Source organism: Scyliorhinus torazame, chromosome 6 (genome assembly GCF_047496885.1).
Source record: "Scyliorhinus torazame isolate Kashiwa2021f chromosome 6, sScyTor2.1, whole genome shotgun sequence".
Classification (NCBI taxonomy): Eukaryota; Metazoa; Chordata; class Chondrichthyes; order Carcharhiniformes; family Scyliorhinidae; genus Scyliorhinus; species Scyliorhinus torazame.
In genome coordinates this window covers 245,977,935-245,997,277 of record NC_092712.1, presented here as the reverse complement: position 1 = coordinate 245,997,277, position 19,343 = coordinate 245,977,935, and the positions used below count along the sequence as shown (strand labels likewise).

Genomic DNA, 19,343 nt, shown 5'->3' with positions numbered 1-19,343 from the left:
AAGAAAATTCCAGCACAGCAGCAGGCCCTTCGGCCCTCCCAGCCTGCGCCGATCCAGAGCCTTTATCTAAACCTGTCACCTATTTTCCAAGGATCTACTTCCCTCTGTTCCCCGCCCGTTCATATATCTGTCCAGATGCATCTTAAATGATGCTATCGTGCCTGCCTCTACCACCTTCGCTGGCAAAGCGTTCCAGGCACCCACCACCCTCTGCATAAAAAACTTTCCACGCACATCTCCCTTAAACGTTCCCCCTCTCACCTTGAAATCGCGACCCCTTGTAATTGACGCCCCCACACTTGGAAAAGGCTTGTTGCTATCCACCCTGTCCATACCACTCATAATTTTGTAGACCTCAATCAGGTCCCCCCCTCAACCTCCGTCTTTCCAACGAAAACAATCCTAATCTACTCAACCTTTCTTCATAGCTAGCACCTTCCATACCAGGCAACATTCTGGTGAACCTCCTCTGCACCCTCTCTAAAGCATCCACATCCTTCTGATAATGTGGCGGCCAGAACTGCACGCAGTATTCCAAATGTGGCCTAACCAAAGTCCTATACAACTGTAACATGACCTGCTGGCTCTTGTACTCAATACCCTGTCCGATGAATGCTGTATGCCTTCTTGACCACTCTATCGACCTGCGTTGCCACCTTCAGGGTACAATGGACCTGAACTCCCAGATCTCTCTGTACATCAATTTTCCCCAGGACTCTTCCATTGACCGTATAGTCCACTCTCGAATTAGATCTTCCAAAATGCATCACCTCGCATTTGCCTGGATTGAACTCCATCTGCCATTTCTCTGCCAACTCTCCAATCTATCTATATTTTGCTGTATTCTCTGACAGTCCTCCTCACTATCTGCAACTCCACCAATCTTAGTATCATCTGCAAACTTGCTAATCAGACCACTTATACCTTCATCCAGATCATTTATGTATATCACAAACAACAGTGGTCCGAGCACGGATCCCTGTGGATCCACTAGTCACCTTTCTCCATTTTGAGACACTCCTTTCCACCACTCCTGTTGCCCAGCCAGTTCTTTATCCATCTAGCTAGTACACCCTGAACCCCATACGACTTCACTTTTTCCATCAACCTGCCATTGGAAACTTTATCAAACGCTCAACCTGCCATGGGAAACTTTATCAAACGCCTTACTGAAGTCCATGTATATGACATCTACAGCCCTTCCCTCATCAATTAACTTTGTCATTTCCTCAAAGAATTCTATTAGGTTTGTAAGACATAGGTGGCGCAGTGGGTTAGCCCTGCTGCCTCACGGCGCCGAGTTCCCAGGTTCGATCCCGGCTCTGGATCACTGTCCGTGTAGAGTTTGCACATTCTCCCCGTGTTTGCATGGGTTTCTCCCCCACAACCCAAAGATGTGCAGGTTAGGTGGATTGGCCACACTAAATTGCCCCTTAATTTGAAAAAAAACAAAAATTGGGTGCTCTAAATTTATTTTTTAAAAAAGGTTTGTAAGACATGACTTTCCCTGCACAAAAGCATGCTGCCCATCACTGATAAGTCTATTTTCTTCCAAATGTGAGTAGATCCTATCCCTCAGTATCTTCTCCAACAGTTTGCCTACCACTGACGTCAAGCTCACAGGTCTATAATTCTTTGGATTATCCCTGCTACCTTTCTTAAACAAAGGGACAACATTAGCAATTCTCCAGTCCTCCGGGACCTCACCCGTGCTCAAGGATGCTGCAAAGATACCTGTTAAGGCCCCAGCTATTTCGTCCCTCGCTTCCCTCAGTAACCTGGGATAGATCCCATCCGGACCTGGGGACTTGTCCACCTTAATGCCTTTTAGAATACCCAAAACTTCCCCCTTCTCTATGCCAACTTGACCTAGATTATTTAAACATCCATCCTTAGCCTCAACATCCGTCATGTCCCTCTCCTTGGTGAATACCGATGCAAAATACTCATTAAGAATCTCACCCATTTCCTCTGACGCCACGCATAAATTGCCTTTTGTCTTTGAGTGGGCCAATCCTTTCTCTAGTTATCCTCTTGCTCCTTATATACGAATAAGAGGCTTCGGGATTTTCCTTAACCCTGTTACCCAAAGATATTTCATGACCTCTTTATTGTACGTTTGAAATTTGTCCTACTTTCCCGATATTCCTACAAAGCTTCATCAGATTTAAGTCACCTAGATCTTATGTATTCTCCCTTTTTCATCTTAGCTAGTCTCACAATTCGACCAGTCATCCATGGTTCCCTAAGCTTGCCATTTCTATCCCTCATTTTCACAGAGACATTGCTGTCCTGCACTCTAATCAACCTTTCCTTAAAAGACTCCCACATTTCAAATGTGGATTTACCCTTAAAGAGCTGCTCCCAATCCACATTCCCTAGCTCCTGTCGAATTTTGTTATACTTGGCCTTTCCCCAATTTAGCACTCTTTCTTTAGGACCACTCTCGTCTTTGTCCATGAGTGTTCTAAAACTTACGGAATTGTGATCGCTATTCCCAAAGTAATCACCAACTGAAACTTCAACCACCTGGCCGTGATCATTCCCCAATACCAGGTCCAGTATGGCCCCTTCCCGAGTTGGACTATTTACATACTGCTCTAAAAAACTCTCCTGGATGCTCCTTACAAATTCTGCTCCATCTACGCCTCCAACACTACATGAGCCCCATTCAATGTTGGGGAAGTTAAAATCTCCCATCACGACCACCCTATTGCTCCTACATTTTTTAATAATCTGTCTACATATTTGTACCTCTACTTCACGCTCGCTTTTGGGAGGCCTGTAGTAAAATCCCAACTATCTTATTTCTTAGCTCTCTCCATATTGCCTCAGTGCTCGAATCCTCCATCGTGCCCTCCTTAATCACAGCTGTGATATCATCTCTGACCAGTAATGCAACTCCTCCACCCCTTTTTCCTCCCTCTCTATCCCTCCTGAAGCATCTATACCCTGGGATATCCATCCGGTCCAGGTCATTTATCCACCATCAGCCCTTTCAGTTTCCCCAGAACCTTCTCCTTAGTAATGGTCACTTCACTCACCACTGCCCCATGATTCTCCTGGAGCTCTGGCAGCCCACTGGTGTCTCCCACCGTGAAGACTGATGCAAAGTAACTATTCGTCTGCCATTTCTTTGTTTCCTATTATTACTTCTCCAGCCACATTTTCCAGTGGACCAATGTCTATTTTTGTCTCGCTCTTACCTTTTATATATTGAAAAAAACTCTTCCTATCTTCCTTTGTATACTACCTAGCTTGCACTCATACTTCATCTTCTTCCCCCTTATTGCTTTTTTAGTTGTCCTCTGCTCGCTTTTAAAGGCTTACCAATCCTCTGGCATCCCACTAATCCTCGCCACTTTGTATGCTTTTTCTTTAGCTTTTATGCTGTCCTCGACTTCCCTTGTCAGCCTTGTCCTCCCCTCAGCATGTTTCTTCCTCCTTGGGATGAATTTTGGTTGTGCCTCCCGAATAACCCCCCAAAACCTCCTGCCATTGCTGTTCCACTGTCTTCCCTGCTAGGCTCCTTTTCCAATCAACTCTGGCCAGCTCCTCCCTCATGTCTTTGGAGTTACCCTTATTTAATTGTAATACCGGTATATCTGGTTGCAGTTTCTCCCTCTCAAACTGCAGGGTAAATTCTATCATATTGTGGTCACTGCTCCCTAAGGGTTCCTTCACCTTAAGTTCCCTAATCAAGTCTGCCTCATTACACATCACTAAATCCTGAATTGCCTCTTACCTAGTAGGCTCTGTCACAAGCTGCTCCAAAAAAACATGTTTTCGACATTCCACAAATTCCTTTTCTTGGGATCCACTACCAACTTGATTTTCCCAGTCCATGTGCATATTGAAGTCCCCCATGATTATTGTAATATTGCCTTTTTTACATGCCTTTTCTATCTCCTGATTTATTTTCTGCCCCATATCCTGACTACTGCTAGGGGGCCTGTACATAACTCCCATCAGGGTCTTTTTACCTTTGCGATACCTCAACTCTACCCATAGAGATTCTATGTCTTCTGATCCTATAATCGCTCCTTGCTATCGATTTAACTTCATTCCTTACTAACAACGCAACCCTGCGTCTTTGCCCATCTGCCTGTCCTTTCGATATGACACAGATCAAGTGAAAAGAAAAATACTGTCTTCCCACCCCTTGTCATGGACACTTAGTTATTTCTTTCTTTCATCTGATTAAGGTAAAATAAGTAAATAAGCTGTTTACAAAATTAGTTTGGTTCTGACATAGAAGCTTCAAATAACATACTTCAAGTTATGGAATACTGAACACTGATGTGAACATACTGTTATAAATTTCACTGATGAGATCCTTTTCTTGCACATGATGGTACTATTGATGGAGGCCGTCGCCAGGGTATAAATATCCAACTGGTTATTTGAAGCCACAATATAACTGTTTCCGCTTGGGGACCATTGGACAATTTGAGCATCTAAGATACCAAAGTAAAATAGAATTCATGAATATTCACGTACAGGTATTTAATGGAACTTAACACAGACAAGTGTGAGGTCATGCATTTAGGAGGTCAAACAGTCATCGGGAGTACATAATAAGTGGGAATATATTAAGAAGGTTAGATGAAATAGATCTTGGTGAACAAGTACATAGGTCCCTAAAGGCAGCAGTTCAAGTAGACAAGGTTGTTAAGAAAGCATATGGAATGCTCTCCTTCACCGGCAGAGGTATAGAATATAAAAATAAGGATATAATGTTGGAATTGTATAAAACACTGGTGTGGCTGCAACTGGAGTATTGTGTGCAGTTCTGATCCCCACATTACAGGAAGGACGTAATTGCTCTGGAGATAGTGCAGATGAGGTTTACAAGAATGTTGCCAGGGCTAGAAAAGTGTAGCTACGAGGAGAGGTTGGGGTTATTTTCCTTGGAACAAAGAAGGCATGGTGTGATTCAATTGAGGTGTGCAAAATTATGAGGGAAGAAATAGAGTGGACAGGATAATTTTTTCCCTTGGTGGAGAATTCTAGAACCAGAGGACATGAACTGTTGCTTCACAGCGCCAGGGTCCCAGGTTCGATTCCCACTTGGGTCACTGTCTGTGCGGAGTCTGCACATTCTCCCCGTTCCTGCGTGGGTTTCTTCGGGTGCTCCGGTTTCCTCCCAGCTTGTTAGCTGAACTGGACATTCTGAATTCTCCCTGTGTACCCGAACAGGCGGCGGAGTGTGGCGAGTAGGGGCTTTTCACAGTTACTTCATTGCAGTGTTAATGTAAGCCTACTTGTGACAATAATAAAGATTAAAGATTCAAGTTGCAGAAGATGGAGAGGGGACATGAGCAAGAACTTTCTACCTAGAGGGTAGTGGGAGTCTGGAATTCACTGCCTAGATTTGGTGGTGGCGGCAGAGACCCTAAACTCTTTTAAAAATGTACCTAGATCTGCACCTCAAGTGTTGCAAGCTATGGACCAGTTGCAGGAAGATGGGATTAGAAAGGGCACCTGGTGCCGTCGGGCTGGCATGGACAAGATGGGCCGAATGGCCTTCTTCTGTGCTGTAACTTTTCTATGGTACTTGTAACAGAAATAAATGCCACCAAAAATATGACAACACTGATCTGATATTTGCCTTAACTGCACTTGTGTACATAATAAATAAACTTCAGGCAAAGAAATATAAGAGGCTTGGGTGGTCTTGGTGCAATGATGTCACTTCAGTTATGAAGGGTCCAGAGATGTTTCCAGAGCGATGGGATGAAAGTTTATTGCTTTCCATTCAGTCTGCATGTGTCTCTTTGTTCTCTGCTCAATTTGCCTGTGTGAATCTCTCTCCTATCTCTCTGTAATAATAATAGTCTTTATTATTGTCACAAGTCGGCTTACATTAATACTGCAACAAGGTTACTGTGAAAAGCCCCTAGTCGCCACATTCTGACTGTTTGGGTGTACGGAGGGAAAATTCAGAATATCCAATTCACCTAACAAGCACGTCTTTTGGGACTTGTGGGAGGAAACCGGAGCACCCGGAGGGTGGTGAATCATGCAGAAATGGAGAGAACGTGCAGACTCTGCACAAACAGTGACCCAAGCCGCGAATCGACCCTGGGGCCCTGGCACTGTGAAGCAACAGTGCTAACCACTGTGCTACCGTGCCGCCCGTCACTTATCCAGTCCAGCTAAGTAACTCTTCTTCTCTCTCTTACTCTCTATAATCATTTGACTATCCCCTCTTTTATTTGGCTGTGCTTCTCTTGATGTGTCTGTGTGTCTCTCTTTCTTTCACTTGTCTCAGTATCTCTCACTCCTCTCCACTCTCCTGTTATAATGCCTGTTAGCAAGTCAGTAATACAAAAGGTCAAACATTTGATTTACCATCTGTGATATGTCAGGTTTGGAACAATCAGGGCATTACAATTAAGGGGAGCTTTGGAGAACTGGGAACAGCAAGAATGACCATTTCAAGATATTGGAAAGATTGCTGTTATCCTAAACTGTACTTTACCTTCAGGGAAGTCAAAAAGGGATGAAAAAAGGGATGAAAGCAGATAAAACTGGACCAGAAAATGTCTCTTCACCTAAACTCAACTGTAAAGGATTCTTTATGAAATATGTGTGGGTAATCTCATGCCAGATCTGTCCACTTCTAAATTGGAATTTGGCATTAATAACTGTCTTACTGAAAAGAGAGCATGATGGAAAAATTGGTTGAATAATGCTGCTTCAAATATCACTACACAAGCTAGAACCAGAGAATTCCTACAATAGAGGAGGCCATTCAGCTCATCAAATCTACAGCAACCCTCTAAAATATTGGAACAAAATTGCAACCATATTGTGACAACAGGAAATAATGCTTGCAGACAGGACGATATAAACACCAAAAAGCAAATTCAGACAGATCACTGAGCATCTTGTTCATAGAATCCCCACAGTGCAGAAGGAGGCCATTTGGCCCATCGCATCTACATCGACCATCTGAAAGAACACCTAGGCCCACTCCCCTATGCCTTATAATCCCACCTACCCCTTGGACACGAAGGGACAATTTAGAATGGCCAATCCACCTAACCTGCACATCTATGGATTGTGGGAGGAGATCAGAGCACCCGGAGGAAACCCACACAGACACAGGTAGAATGTGCAAACTCAACAGTCACCCAAGGTTGGAATTGAACCCTGGTATCTGGTGCTGTGAGGCAGCAGTGCTAACCACTGTGGCACCCTTGGGGTGAAGTTTAAATGTTTGATGCTTGTATCTGAGCTAGAACTGTATAACACTGGACCGGAGTACATGTAATAAACATATATTCTATCAAATTCCAAGTTTGCTCACTTTTATCACTATAAAATGTTTTAAATAAATTACAGATTAAACTTACTCTGCTTTATATTTTTGATGAATGCAGGTTTTCCATTAATCAGATTCCATGTTCTGTCGATATAAAAAGAAGTAATTTAGATCAATTACATTTGCATTACTCAAACTACTTAAACTTGTGCCAAACAGCGATGCAAAATGGGTGCTAAGCTTGAACTTTCATGTCTGCTTTAGCGCAAGGATACAGTTATTATGTACCTCGTCAGGAAATGTATACAAAACTTGTGAAATGTTGTACAAGGCAGTATCATATTACACCATACACCTTGGCTGCTGGAACACCACCAAAACAGCCACAGATGAAAAGCGTTTCATTAACATCCTTTTTTTCGAAACCGCCACAAGGTGACAATGTCAATTTTGAGGGCAAATGCTCCAAAAGTTCGTCAAAGAAATTACAGGGCATGGTAACAATGAACATGAATTCACAAGCAGTCGAAAACAGAAACGAAACTCGCTATTTCTAAAAGCCTGCTGTACTTTTATGCCAAAAAATGAATTCCCAGCCAACTCACACTATCAAGTCTCCACGTTTCTATCCAATCAACTGCAGCTTAATGGGTTGTTGACAACATAACCTGAGCTAGCTCGGAGGGCCTGAATGGGATGTGTTAAATCTAATGGAAGGGAAGCTGCCAAACAACCCAGGCAAAACTTGGGCAGCACGGTAGCACAAGTGGATAGCACTGTGGCTTCACAGCGCCAGGGTCCCAGGTTCAATTCCCCACTGGGTCACTGTCTGTGTGGAGTCTGCACGTTCTCCCTGTGTTTGCACGTTCTCCCTGTGTCTGCATGGGTTTCCTCCGGGTGCTCCGGTTTCCTCCCACAGTCCAAAGACGTGCAGGTTAGGTGGATTGGCCATGAAAAATTTCCCTTTGTGACCAAAGGTTAGGAGAGATTATTAGGTTACGGGAATAGGGGGAAGTGAGGGCTTAAGTGGGTCGGTGGAGACTCAATGGGCCGAATGGCCTCCTTCTGCACTGTATATTCTATGTTCCTATGTAAAACTGTGAGGAATTGTAACAGAACTGTATACCATCACTTTTTAACATAGTACATTAAGCTATTGATGAAAAAGAGCAGAGGGCACAATGTCTCTTCCAAAAGGAACAGAACTGACTGCAATTTATAAGGCAGTAAAAATATTACCTTACAGAATGAAAATTTAATTCAGTTGATGTAAACCAGTGCCCCTGGCAACAACTTACATTTGTTACACTTACATTCATTAAAAACAATGAAGTGGAAAACTGCTTTACTCAAGAAGGAAAGAGGTGGCTAATATTCATGCATCGCATCAGAAAATTAATCTGAATTGATGCACACCCTATGCAAAAAAACCATAGGTGCCAGATCAATTCCTGTATTAGAATATGGTGGAATGGAGATTATGATTGTTCATTATGATGGATCAGGTATCTGATACAACACTATGGTAGTTTAAACCAGCATGGCATTTCCAGTGGCACACAATCGGAACCCACATCCAGGACTGCAAACTGGCCTGGCTCAGATTTGACCCAATTTAGTGTTCAGCAGTTTCCGACTAGTTCAAAGACATTGAACTTCAAATACTCATTTAGGAACAGAGAATGGATTTTTGTGAACAGTTAATGGATTTTTTCCGAAATGGAGGGAGGTTGTAGTGGAGCTCCCCAGGGATAGCTGAAGGTTGGTAACTTTTGTCTTGTTCCATTGGAGCAAAGGGACCCCTTCAGAGCAGAAGTGTTTGATTTGGTGCAGCCGAAGAGCTGAATGAAGCTTGAGTTTACAGGGGAATGGAATCCCAGAAGACGAGACTGAAACTCTGAGGTGGGCCGATGTTGTTACCAAAGTTGAAACAGCCTTTAGAGAAAATTGAGGGAGAAGATGAAGACTGGAATTCCTTAAGAGAAAGACAGAGTCTCAGTGACATTGGTTTACTCTGTTTCCTGATATCTGGGTGGGCTAACATACGAACATTGGAATTAGGAGCAGAGGTAGGCAATTCAGCCCTTCAGCCTACTTCTTCATTCAATCACATCATGGCTGATCTCGTCCTGGTCTCAAAGCCACCCCCTACCTGTTCCCCATATCCCTTTAGCCCGTTCTTTATCTCCCTTGTGAAACCATTTAACATTTGGACTCCATCGCACTATGGGGCAACAAGTTCCACAAATTCACCACCCTCTGCGAGAAGTCGTGCCTCCAAATCTCAGTTTTAAATCTACCACTTCTCAACCTATATGTATGACCTCTTGTTCTAGATTGCCGCACAAGGGGGAACATTTGGTTTACGTTTACTTACTTTATCAATCCCTTTTAGTATTTTATATACCGCGATCTGATCCCCTCTCATCCTTTTAAATTTCAGTGAGTACAAGCCCAAACTGTTTAATCTCTCCTCATACGTCAACCTTTTCATCCCCGGAATCAAACATCCTCTGAACTGTTTCCAATGCCACCACATCCTTCCTCAAATAAGGAGACCAAAACATAGAACATACAGTGCAGACGGAGGCCATTCGGCCCATCGAGTCTGCACCGACCCACTTAAGCCCTCACTTCCACCCTATCCCCGTAACCCAATAACCCTTCCCAACTTTTTTCGTCACTAAGGGCAATGTATCATGGCCAATCCACCTAACCTGCACATCTTTGGACTGTGGGAGGAAACCGGAGCACCCGGAAGAAACCCACGCAGACACGGGGAGAACTTGCAGACTCCTCACAGACAGTGACCCAGCAGGGAATCCAACCTGGGACCCAGGCGCTGTGAAGCCACAGTGCTATTCACTTGTGCTACCATGCTACCCTGGACACAAAACCCCAGATGTGGTGTCACCAATACCCTATACAATTGCAAATCACTTCTCGACTTTTATACTCCAGTCCTTTTGCAATAAACACTAACATTCTATTTGGCTTTCTTATTACATTTTGTACCAGCATACAGACTTTCTGTGATTCATGAACAAAGACACCCAGATCCCTCTGCCCAGACACATTTTGAATCTGCTTTCCATTTAGATAATAATTTGCCTATGTTTTTGGCCAAAATGGATAACCTCACACTTATCGACATTAAACTTCAGCTGCCAAATTATGGCCCAAAATCCTAGCCTATCTATATCTGTCTGTAAAATCTGTATGTCAAACAAAGAACAAAGAACAAAGAAATGTACAGCACAGGAACAGGCCCTTCGGCCCTCCAAGCCCGTGCCGACCATACTGCCCGACTAAACTACAATCTTCTACACTTCCTGGGTCCGTATCCTTCTATTCCCATCCTATTCATATATTTGTCAAGATGCCCCTTAAATGTCCCTATCGTCCCTGCTTCCACTACCTCCTCCGGTAGTGAGTTCCAGGCACCCACTACCCTCTGCGTAAAAAACTTGCCTCGTACATCTACTCTAAACTTTGCCCCTCTCACCTTCAACCTATGCCCCCTAGTAATTGACCCCTCTACCCTGGGGAAAAGCCTCTGACTATCCACTCTGTCTATGCCCCTCATAATTTTGTAGACCTCTATCAGGTCGCCCCTCAACCTCCTTCGTTCCAGTGAGAACAAACCGAGTTTATTCAATCGCTCCTCATAGCTTATGCCCTCCATACCAGGCAACATTCTGGTAAATCTCTTCTGCACCCTCTCTAAAGCCTCCACATCCTTCTGGTAGTGTGGCGACCAGAATTGCCTTGTTTAGCCATGGAACGTTTTTCAATTCCTCTTTCTCTCATGAATATTCTTGAATTAAGAGTTGTTTAATATCTCTATGAATATCCGCCATTGTTCCTCAACTGTCCGACCTTCAATTATTTTTGCCCAGTCTACTTGGGCCAACTTTTTCCTCAGGCCTGTATAATTAATTACCTCTGTCCAACGCTAAAACTCTAATATGGCACTCTGTCCTCTTTCGTTCAATCTGAATTTGAAATTCTAGCATGCTGAGATCACTCCTTCCAAGAGGATCCTTAACGGCAAGACTATTTATCAATCCTTCTTAGTTACATAATTCGAAATCCAAAATAGCCTTCTCCCTGGTTGGCTCCATAACATATTGCTCTAACAAATAATCTCTCATACACTCTATGAAATCTCCCTCGAGGCTACCCTTGCCAATTTGCTTAATCCAGTCAATATGCATGTTAAAATCATGCCCGATTGCCGTTGTGCACTTCTCACAGGCCCTCATTATTTCTTGGTTTATACTATGCCCCACTTTGGAGGTATAGCTCAGGGGCCTGTAAAATACTCCTACAAAATGAGTTTTTTCCCTTGTTTTTTTATTTCCACCAATATTGATTCAACATCTTGGCCCTTAGTGCCAATCTCATTTCTTAATACAGCCTTGATGTCATCTTTAACCAATAAAGCAACTCCAGCTCCTGTTCCATCCTGCCTATCCTTTTGGAATACCGAGTTCCCTTGGACATTTAACTCCAAGTGCCGGTCCTCGACCTCAGGTAGGGTGCTCTTTCCAAGAGTCAGTGCAGACTCGATGGGCCGAATGGCCTCCTTCTGCACTGTAAATTCTATGAAATCTATGTAATCCTGCAACCATGTGCCGTCAGCTCATTCCGAATACAGAGTGCATTTAGGTATAAGGTTTTTAAATATATCCTTCTGTCTTTTTGTTAGGCCCCCTTGCAGACTGAAGATCTGTTTGTGCTCCCCTATCCTCCGACCCTCCAGCTTCACAGTAGTCTCAGTAGTCTCTCACCTCAGGCACCAATCCATCCAAGGTGCCCCACCCTCCTATGCCACTATCCTCCTCTCTCTTCCCTCCCTTTCCTCATTCCTTCGCATACCTTCCGAGGGGAAAGAGTGCATTGTTCCACCTCGCTCGTCCCCTGAAGTCCCCTGTCCATTTTCAAATCTACACCGACACTACAAAGCCCACATTGTGGTGGGCGTGGCACTTGCCCTGATGGTTACTCCCCCTACGCCAGTGGCGGGGCAGTCCAGAGACACCGATGCGGGGGAACTGGCCTCTTTGGCCTACACTACTCCTGTAGCCCGCCACCCTTCCGGCTGCAAACCCCAAAGCTGGGAGTGAAACAGGGCTGGTTTAGCTCAGTGGGCTAGATAGCTGGTTTGTAATGCAGAACAAGGCCAGCAGTGCGGGTTCAATTCCCGTACCAGCTTACCCGAACAGGAGCCGGAATGTGGCAACTAGGGGCTTTTCACAGTAACTTCATACTTGGGACAATAAAAGATTACTATTATGATTAAGTGCTACACTCACCCCACAGTCACCATAGAGGTTTGCGTTCATGCAATGGCCGGGGTCATCAACCCTTCGGCCATTGTGACCGCCTCTCGTATGTAAGGTAAGGTTGCATTCTCCGGAGGGCCTAGCGGGTAGTCCACCTCGCCCTTGAAAAGGGGCTCACGGTACGTGGACCCTCTTGAGGCCACCGTCGTGAGGGTTATACTCTCCAATGTCCTGCCCTACCTCCCTATGGATCTGCTCCGCCCCCACCTCCAGCCACTGGGGGAGGTACGTTCCAAGGCAGCACCGCTCCCTCCTGGCCTAAGGTACCAGGTTTTCGTCCACCTGGCCCAGGAGGAGGTATTCGATGGGGATTCAAAGTCTCCCATCAAAGGGAGACTTTACGTATATTTTGGTCTGCAGATGGCGGGTGGTGCCATGCCTGCAAGAAGGTGGGCATGTGCGAAAGAATTGCCCCGCCTTCAAGGCCACCACGGACAACAAGGCAGCCGAGGCTGGCACCGCACCCTCTCTCCTGACGTTACCACTCCAGCTCCACGAGGGGACACCATCCAGCGCCTACCAACCAATCGGTTGCCGACATGGAGGAGGGAGGGCATCCGCAAGACCACAAGACCTGTAGGATGGCGAGGCAAGGATCGACCCCACACATTCCCGACTCCATCGGCCGAGAGAGCTCCGCGCCCTGGAACTCCGGCTCGAATGCGACTGATACACCTTGACCTGCGAACGCTCCAACTCATCTAAGGCCCATTGACGCCTCAGCGTCGGTACTGGGCCCAGCATCGCTTTAGCACGGGTCAACAAGAGTGGCGGCAGTGATGCACCCGACCTGAGCGCCGCGTAGATCAGTGAAGCCATGTCCCCAGGGGTAAAGTGTCGAGGAAAGAGCACCCCCCCACCCCACCCACACACACACCGAGAACGGCGCCACTCCTTTGAGGGTTCTGCTGGGACAAGAGACTGCACTGGGTTGCTGGAATGGGTTCCTAGTGCCATCTATGTTGAGGCTGGCTATGGTCACATCCTGTCAGACATTTTGTCGAAGCTTGTCATCTTGAATTCATCATGACAATTGCAAGAATACCAATGTCAAAGGAAACAACAACTTTATACCATACGAGAAGAGAATGCCCATTAGTTAGCACGTGGACTCAGATTGTTGAAGGTGGTACAATGGAAAATGTACCTGTTAATGATGACTGATAGTTAAGTGCCAAGTATTATTTGAAAATTGAAACCAGGCAGCTTGACTCTGACAGGTGAAGACTCTGATAGGTCCCTGAGGAATGAACCCGTGAATAGCTATCACTTATTTTGTTCAGCTGAGTCAGGCACATTTTATTTAGCTGAGACAGGGACAATGTGTGCATGTTCTTTCTGTCTGCAAAGAACAGGGCCTTGTGTATTATCTGCTTCCAATACACACAAATATGTTACACTGCGAGCCTGACTGACAATCATAAATCGGTCATCAGAATCTTTTTTTGTAGCAATATTCAAATTGTTTGCAACAAATTTCAGATATGCTGACACAGAAAGAAGAATCTCATCATATGTCCCATAATTATTTATCTACCAGCGTTTAAATTACTTTTAAAACTCAAAACTATATTTTGAAAAGCATCAGGATAGATAAGTCCCCTGGGCCTGACAGGATATACCCAAGGTTACTACGGGAAACGAGGGAGGAGATTGCTGCGCCGTTGGCGATGATCTTTGCGCCCTCACTCTCCACTGGAGTAGTACCGGATAATTGGAGGGAGGCGAATGTTGTTCCCCTGTTCAGGAAAGGGAATAGGGAAATCCCTGGGAATTACAGACCAGTCAGTCTTACGCCTGTGGTGAGCAAAATATTGGAAAGGATTCGGAGACATAGGATTTATGATTATTTAGAAAAACATATATATATATATTTTTTTATAATATATTTTATTCAACTTTTTCGGCCAAACAAAACAGTACAAAGGGTTTTCCCCTTTTTACAACAGCAAAACAATATAAATAACCGTGACCGTATTTTAACAAATAAATAAATAATATATAAACTAAATGGCAACTGTAGAAAAACATAGTTTGATTAAAGATAGTCAGCTTTGTGAGGGGCAGGTCATGCCTCACAAGCCTCATTGAATTCTTTGAGGATGTGATGAGACACATTGCTGAAGGTCGGGCAGTGGATGTGGTGTATGTGGATTTCAGTAAGGCATTCTATAAGGTTCCCCATGGTAGGCTCATTCAGAAAGTTAGGGGGGCATGGGATGCAGGGAAATCTGGCTGTCTGGATACAGAATTGGCTGGCCGAAAGACAGCGAGTGGGAGTGGAAAGTATTCTGCCTTGAGGTCAGTGACCAGTGCTGTCCCGCAGGGATCTGTGCTGGGACCTCTGCTCTTTGTGGTTTTTATAAATCACTTGGATGAGTAAGTGGAAGGGTGGGTTAGTAAGTTTGCTGATGGCACGAAGGTTGGTGGAGTTGTAGATAGCATCGAGGGCTGTTGTAGGTTACAACAGGCCATTGACAGGATGCAGAGCTGGGCTGAGAAGTGGCAGATGGAGTTTAACCTTGATAAATGTGAAGTGATTCATTTTAGAAGGTCGAATTTGAATGCTGAATACAGGGTTAAAGGCAGGATCCTTGGAAGTGTGGACGAACAGAGGCATTTTGGGGTCAATGTACATAGATCCCTCAAAGTTGCCACCCAGGTAGATAGGGTTGTTAAGAAGGCGTATGGTGTGTTGTCTTCATTAGCAGGGGGATTGAGTTTAAGAGCCGTGAAATTTTGCTGCAGCTTTATAAAACCCTGGTTAGACCACACTTGGAATATTGTGTCCAGTTCTGATCGCCTCATTATAGAAAGGATGTGGATGCTTTGGAGAGGGTGCAGAGGAGATTTACCAGGAAGCTGCCTGGACTGGAGGGCATGTCTTATGAAGAAAGGTTGAGGGAGGTAGGGCTTTTCTCCATGGAGCGAAGGAAGAAAGAGAGGTGACTTCATAGAGGTGTACAAGGTGATGAGAGGCATGGATAGAGTGATTGGCAAGAGACTTTTCCCCAGGATGGAAATGGCTGTCACAAGAACAAAGAACAAAGAAATGTACAGCACAGGAACAGGCCCTTCGGCCCTCCAAGCCCGTGCCGACCATGCTGCCCGACTAAACTACAATCTTCTACACGTCCTGGGTCGGCATCCCTCTATTCCCATCCTATTCATGTATTTGTCAAGATGCCCCTTAAATGTCACTATCGTCCCTGCTTCCACCACCTCCTCCGGTAGCGAGTTCCAGGCACCCACTACCCGCTGCGTAAAAAACTTGCCTCGTACATCTACTCTAAACCTTGCCCCTCTCACCTTAAACCTATGCCCCCTAGTAATTGACCCCTCTACCCTGGGGAAAAGCCTCTGACTATCCACTCTGTCTATGCCCCTCATAACTTTGTAGACCTCTATCAGGTCGCCCCTCAACCTCCTTCGTTCCAGTGAGAACAAACCGAGTTTATTCAACCGCTCCTCATAGCTAATGCCCTCCATACCAGGCAACATTCTGGTAAATCTCTTCTGCACCCTCTCTAAAGCCTCCACATCCTTCTGGTAGTGTGGCGACCAGAATTGAACACTATACTCCAAGTGTGGCCTAACTTAGGTGCTGCAACATGACTTGCCAATTCTTATACTCAATGCCCCGGCCAATGAAGGCAAGCATGCCGTATGCCTTCTTGACTACCTTCTCCACCTGTTTGCCCCTTTCAATGACCTGTGGACCTGTACTCCTAGATCTCTTTGACTTTCAATACTCTTGAGGGTTCTACCATTCACTGTATATTCCCTCCCTGCATTAGACCTTCCAAAATTCATTACCTCACATTTGTCCGGATTAAACTCCATCTGCCATCTCTCCGCCCAAGTCTCCAAACAATCTAAATCCTGCTGTATCCTCTGACAGTCCTCATCGCTATCCGCAATCCCACCAACCTTTGTGTCGTCTGCAAACTTACTAATCAGACCAGTTACATTTTCCTCCAAATCGTTTATATATACTACAAACAGCAAAGGTCCCAGCACATATCCCTGTGGAACACCACAAGGGGACATAATTTTAAGGTGATTGGAGGAAGGTATAGTGGAGATGTCAGAGGTAGGTTCTTTACAGAGAGTGGTGGGTGCGTGGAATGCACTGCCAGCAGGGGTGGTGGAGTCAAGAGTCATGAGGGACATTTAAGCGACTCTTGGACAGGCACATGGACAGCAGTAAATTGAAGAGGTGTAGGTTCGGTTGATCTTAGATGAGGATAAATAGTTGGCACAACATCGTGGGCCGAAGGGCCTGTACTATATTTTCTTACTTAAGATAGAGAAAAAATATTATACTATCTTAGTTACATTTGTTGCTGAAACTAAGTCAATAGTTTTAGTGTGACAATCATTTTGTGGCCGGAATCAATGTTATTTAAAAGAATAAATGTAACATGGTCAGAAGCCATTTTGAACTAACCTAGAAGACATTTTTAAAAAGCTAAACCAGTTACATAATTATTGGAATCAGCGAGATCAGTTAAACAGAGAGCCTTAATTTTGAGACAATAAACAGATGTATTAGTAAGTCTGCTCATATAACCTGTAACACAAAGTTTATAATGTTTTATGACTTATATTATACATAATTAACACTTGATTTTAAGTACACTAGTCACAGGCTGCTCTCCCGTCTGGAAAGACGAGATGCAACTCTCGGGACCTTGTAGGCCTTGACTGAACAAATAAATATGGATTTATTCAGACTGTCTCAATTATAAATTGACAGACAGTTAAATTAACCAATTATTGTTTGACACTTGGGTTAACTCAAAATAAGAGAAACAGCTTAAAAGAAGCCATTGCCTTAAGGTTAAGACAATGTGCATCAATATTGTAACTGGTCTGATTCGTAAGTTTGCGGACGACATAAAGGTTGGTGGAATTGCGGATAGCGGTGAGGACTGTCAGAGGATACAGCAGGATTTAGATTGTTTGGAGACTTAGGCAGCGAGATGGCAGATGGAGTTTAATCCGGATAAATGTGAGGAAGGTCTAATGCAGGTAGGGAATACAAAGTGAATGGTAGAACCCTCAAGAGTATTGAAAGTCAGAGAGATCTAGGTGTACAGGTCCACAGGTCACTGAAAGGGGCAACACAGGAGGAGAAGGTAGTCAAGAAGGCATACGGCATGCTTGCCTTCATTGGCCGGGGCATTGAGTATAAAAATTGGCAAGTCATGTTGCAGCTGTATAAAACCTCAGTTAGGCCACACTTGGAGTATAGTGTTCAATTCTGGTCGCCACACTACCAGAAGGATGTGGAGGCTTTAGAGAGGGTGAAAAAGAGATTTACCAGGATGTTGCCTAGTATGGAGGGCATTCGCTATGAGGAGAGGTTGAATAAACTTGGTTTGTTCTCACTGGAACGAAGGAGGTTGAGGGGCGAACTGATAGAGGTCTATACAATTATGAGGGGCATAGACAGAGTGGATGGTCAGAGGCTTTTCCCCAGGGTAGAGGGGTCAATTACTAGGGGGCATAGGTTTAAGGTGTGAGGGGCAAGGTTTGGAGGAGATGCACGAGGTAAGTTTTTTTTTATATACACAGAGGGTAGTGGATGCCTGGAACTCGCTGCCGGAGGTGGTGGTGGAAGCTGGGTCGATAGTGACGTTTAAGGGGCATCTTGACAAATAAATGAATAGGATGGGAATAGAGGGATACGGACCCCGAAAGTGTAGACAATCTTAGTTTAGACGGGCAGCATGGTCGGCGCAGGCTGCACGTCGGCAGCACGTTCCTGTGCTGTACTTTTCTTTGTTCTTTGTAATAGCTAAAACCATAAGACCATAAGTTGGAATCCTGGAGCCCTTTTATAGCTCGTAAAAAAGGTCTTGTTTTAAAACTCCAAGCATCTCGGTCTGGTCACTCGTGAATGAGAGTGTGAAGTACACTATTGCCAAATTGCTACATTTTCTCCATGACAATATTAATTAGCTGGATTACTTTATAAAGTCATTTTTTTGTGCTCTACAAAATGGACAACCGTCGAGCAGGCAAAACGTTTCCACCTGTTCACTTGATGCCTTGCAGCAGTTTCAAAGCAACAACGGTCACACAGACGGTGAGTTTGCTCCAACCACTTTCAAACAAAGGCAAGTCTTTCAATCTCCTATAATGGTGCTAATGGCCGAAGCATTAGCAGTCATAGTAAAATACTATCGACAAGAGAGAACCAATGTTTCGTGCTCCGGTAACAAAGGAATCCTGATTCCAATTAAACACCTTGGCCTTAGCGGGGTTCCGGTCACTTGGAATAACTCCCAAATTGTAAATCACACCAGGTTCTATACGGGCAGCACGGTCGCTCAAGTGGGGGCAGCACGGTAGCTCAAGTGGATGGCAGTGGCTTCACAACGCCAAGGTCCCAGGTTAGATTCCCCGCTGGGTCACTGTCTGTGCCGAGTCTGCACGTTCTCAGTGTCTGCGTGGGTTTCCTCCGGTTTCCTCCCGCAGTCCAAAGACGTGCAGGTTAGGTGGATTGGCTATGATAAATTGCCCTTAGTGACCAAAAAGGTTAGGAGGGGTTACTGGGTTATGGGGATAGGGTGGAAGTGAGGGCTTAAGTGGGTCGGTGCAGACTCGATGGGCCGAATGACCTCCTACTGCACTGTATGTTCTATGTTCTTAGTGTATACATCCTGTGTCCAACATTAGATATGTCACATGACCTGCCCCAATCTGCATTGTCATAT

The 19,343-nt window shown here is 44.8% G+C and overlaps 1 protein-coding gene across 1 annotated transcript in view; it reads right to left on the bottom strand.

The window, feature by feature from the left end:
* The window catches only part of pak1ip1 (PAK1 interacting protein 1), a 149,005-nt gene that overhangs the window by 50,454 nt on the left and 79,208 nt on the right, over nt 1-19,343 (bottom strand). Inside the window, exons 5-6 of the mRNA XM_072509556.1 lie at nt 7,362-7,414; nt 4,312-4,457 (exon numbers count right to left, since the gene is read on the bottom strand). Coding sequence (XP_072365657.1) covers nt 4,312-4,457; nt 7,362-7,414 — 199 coding nt within the window. The remainder of the gene's footprint in view (nt 1-4,311; nt 4,458-7,361; nt 7,415-19,343) is intronic.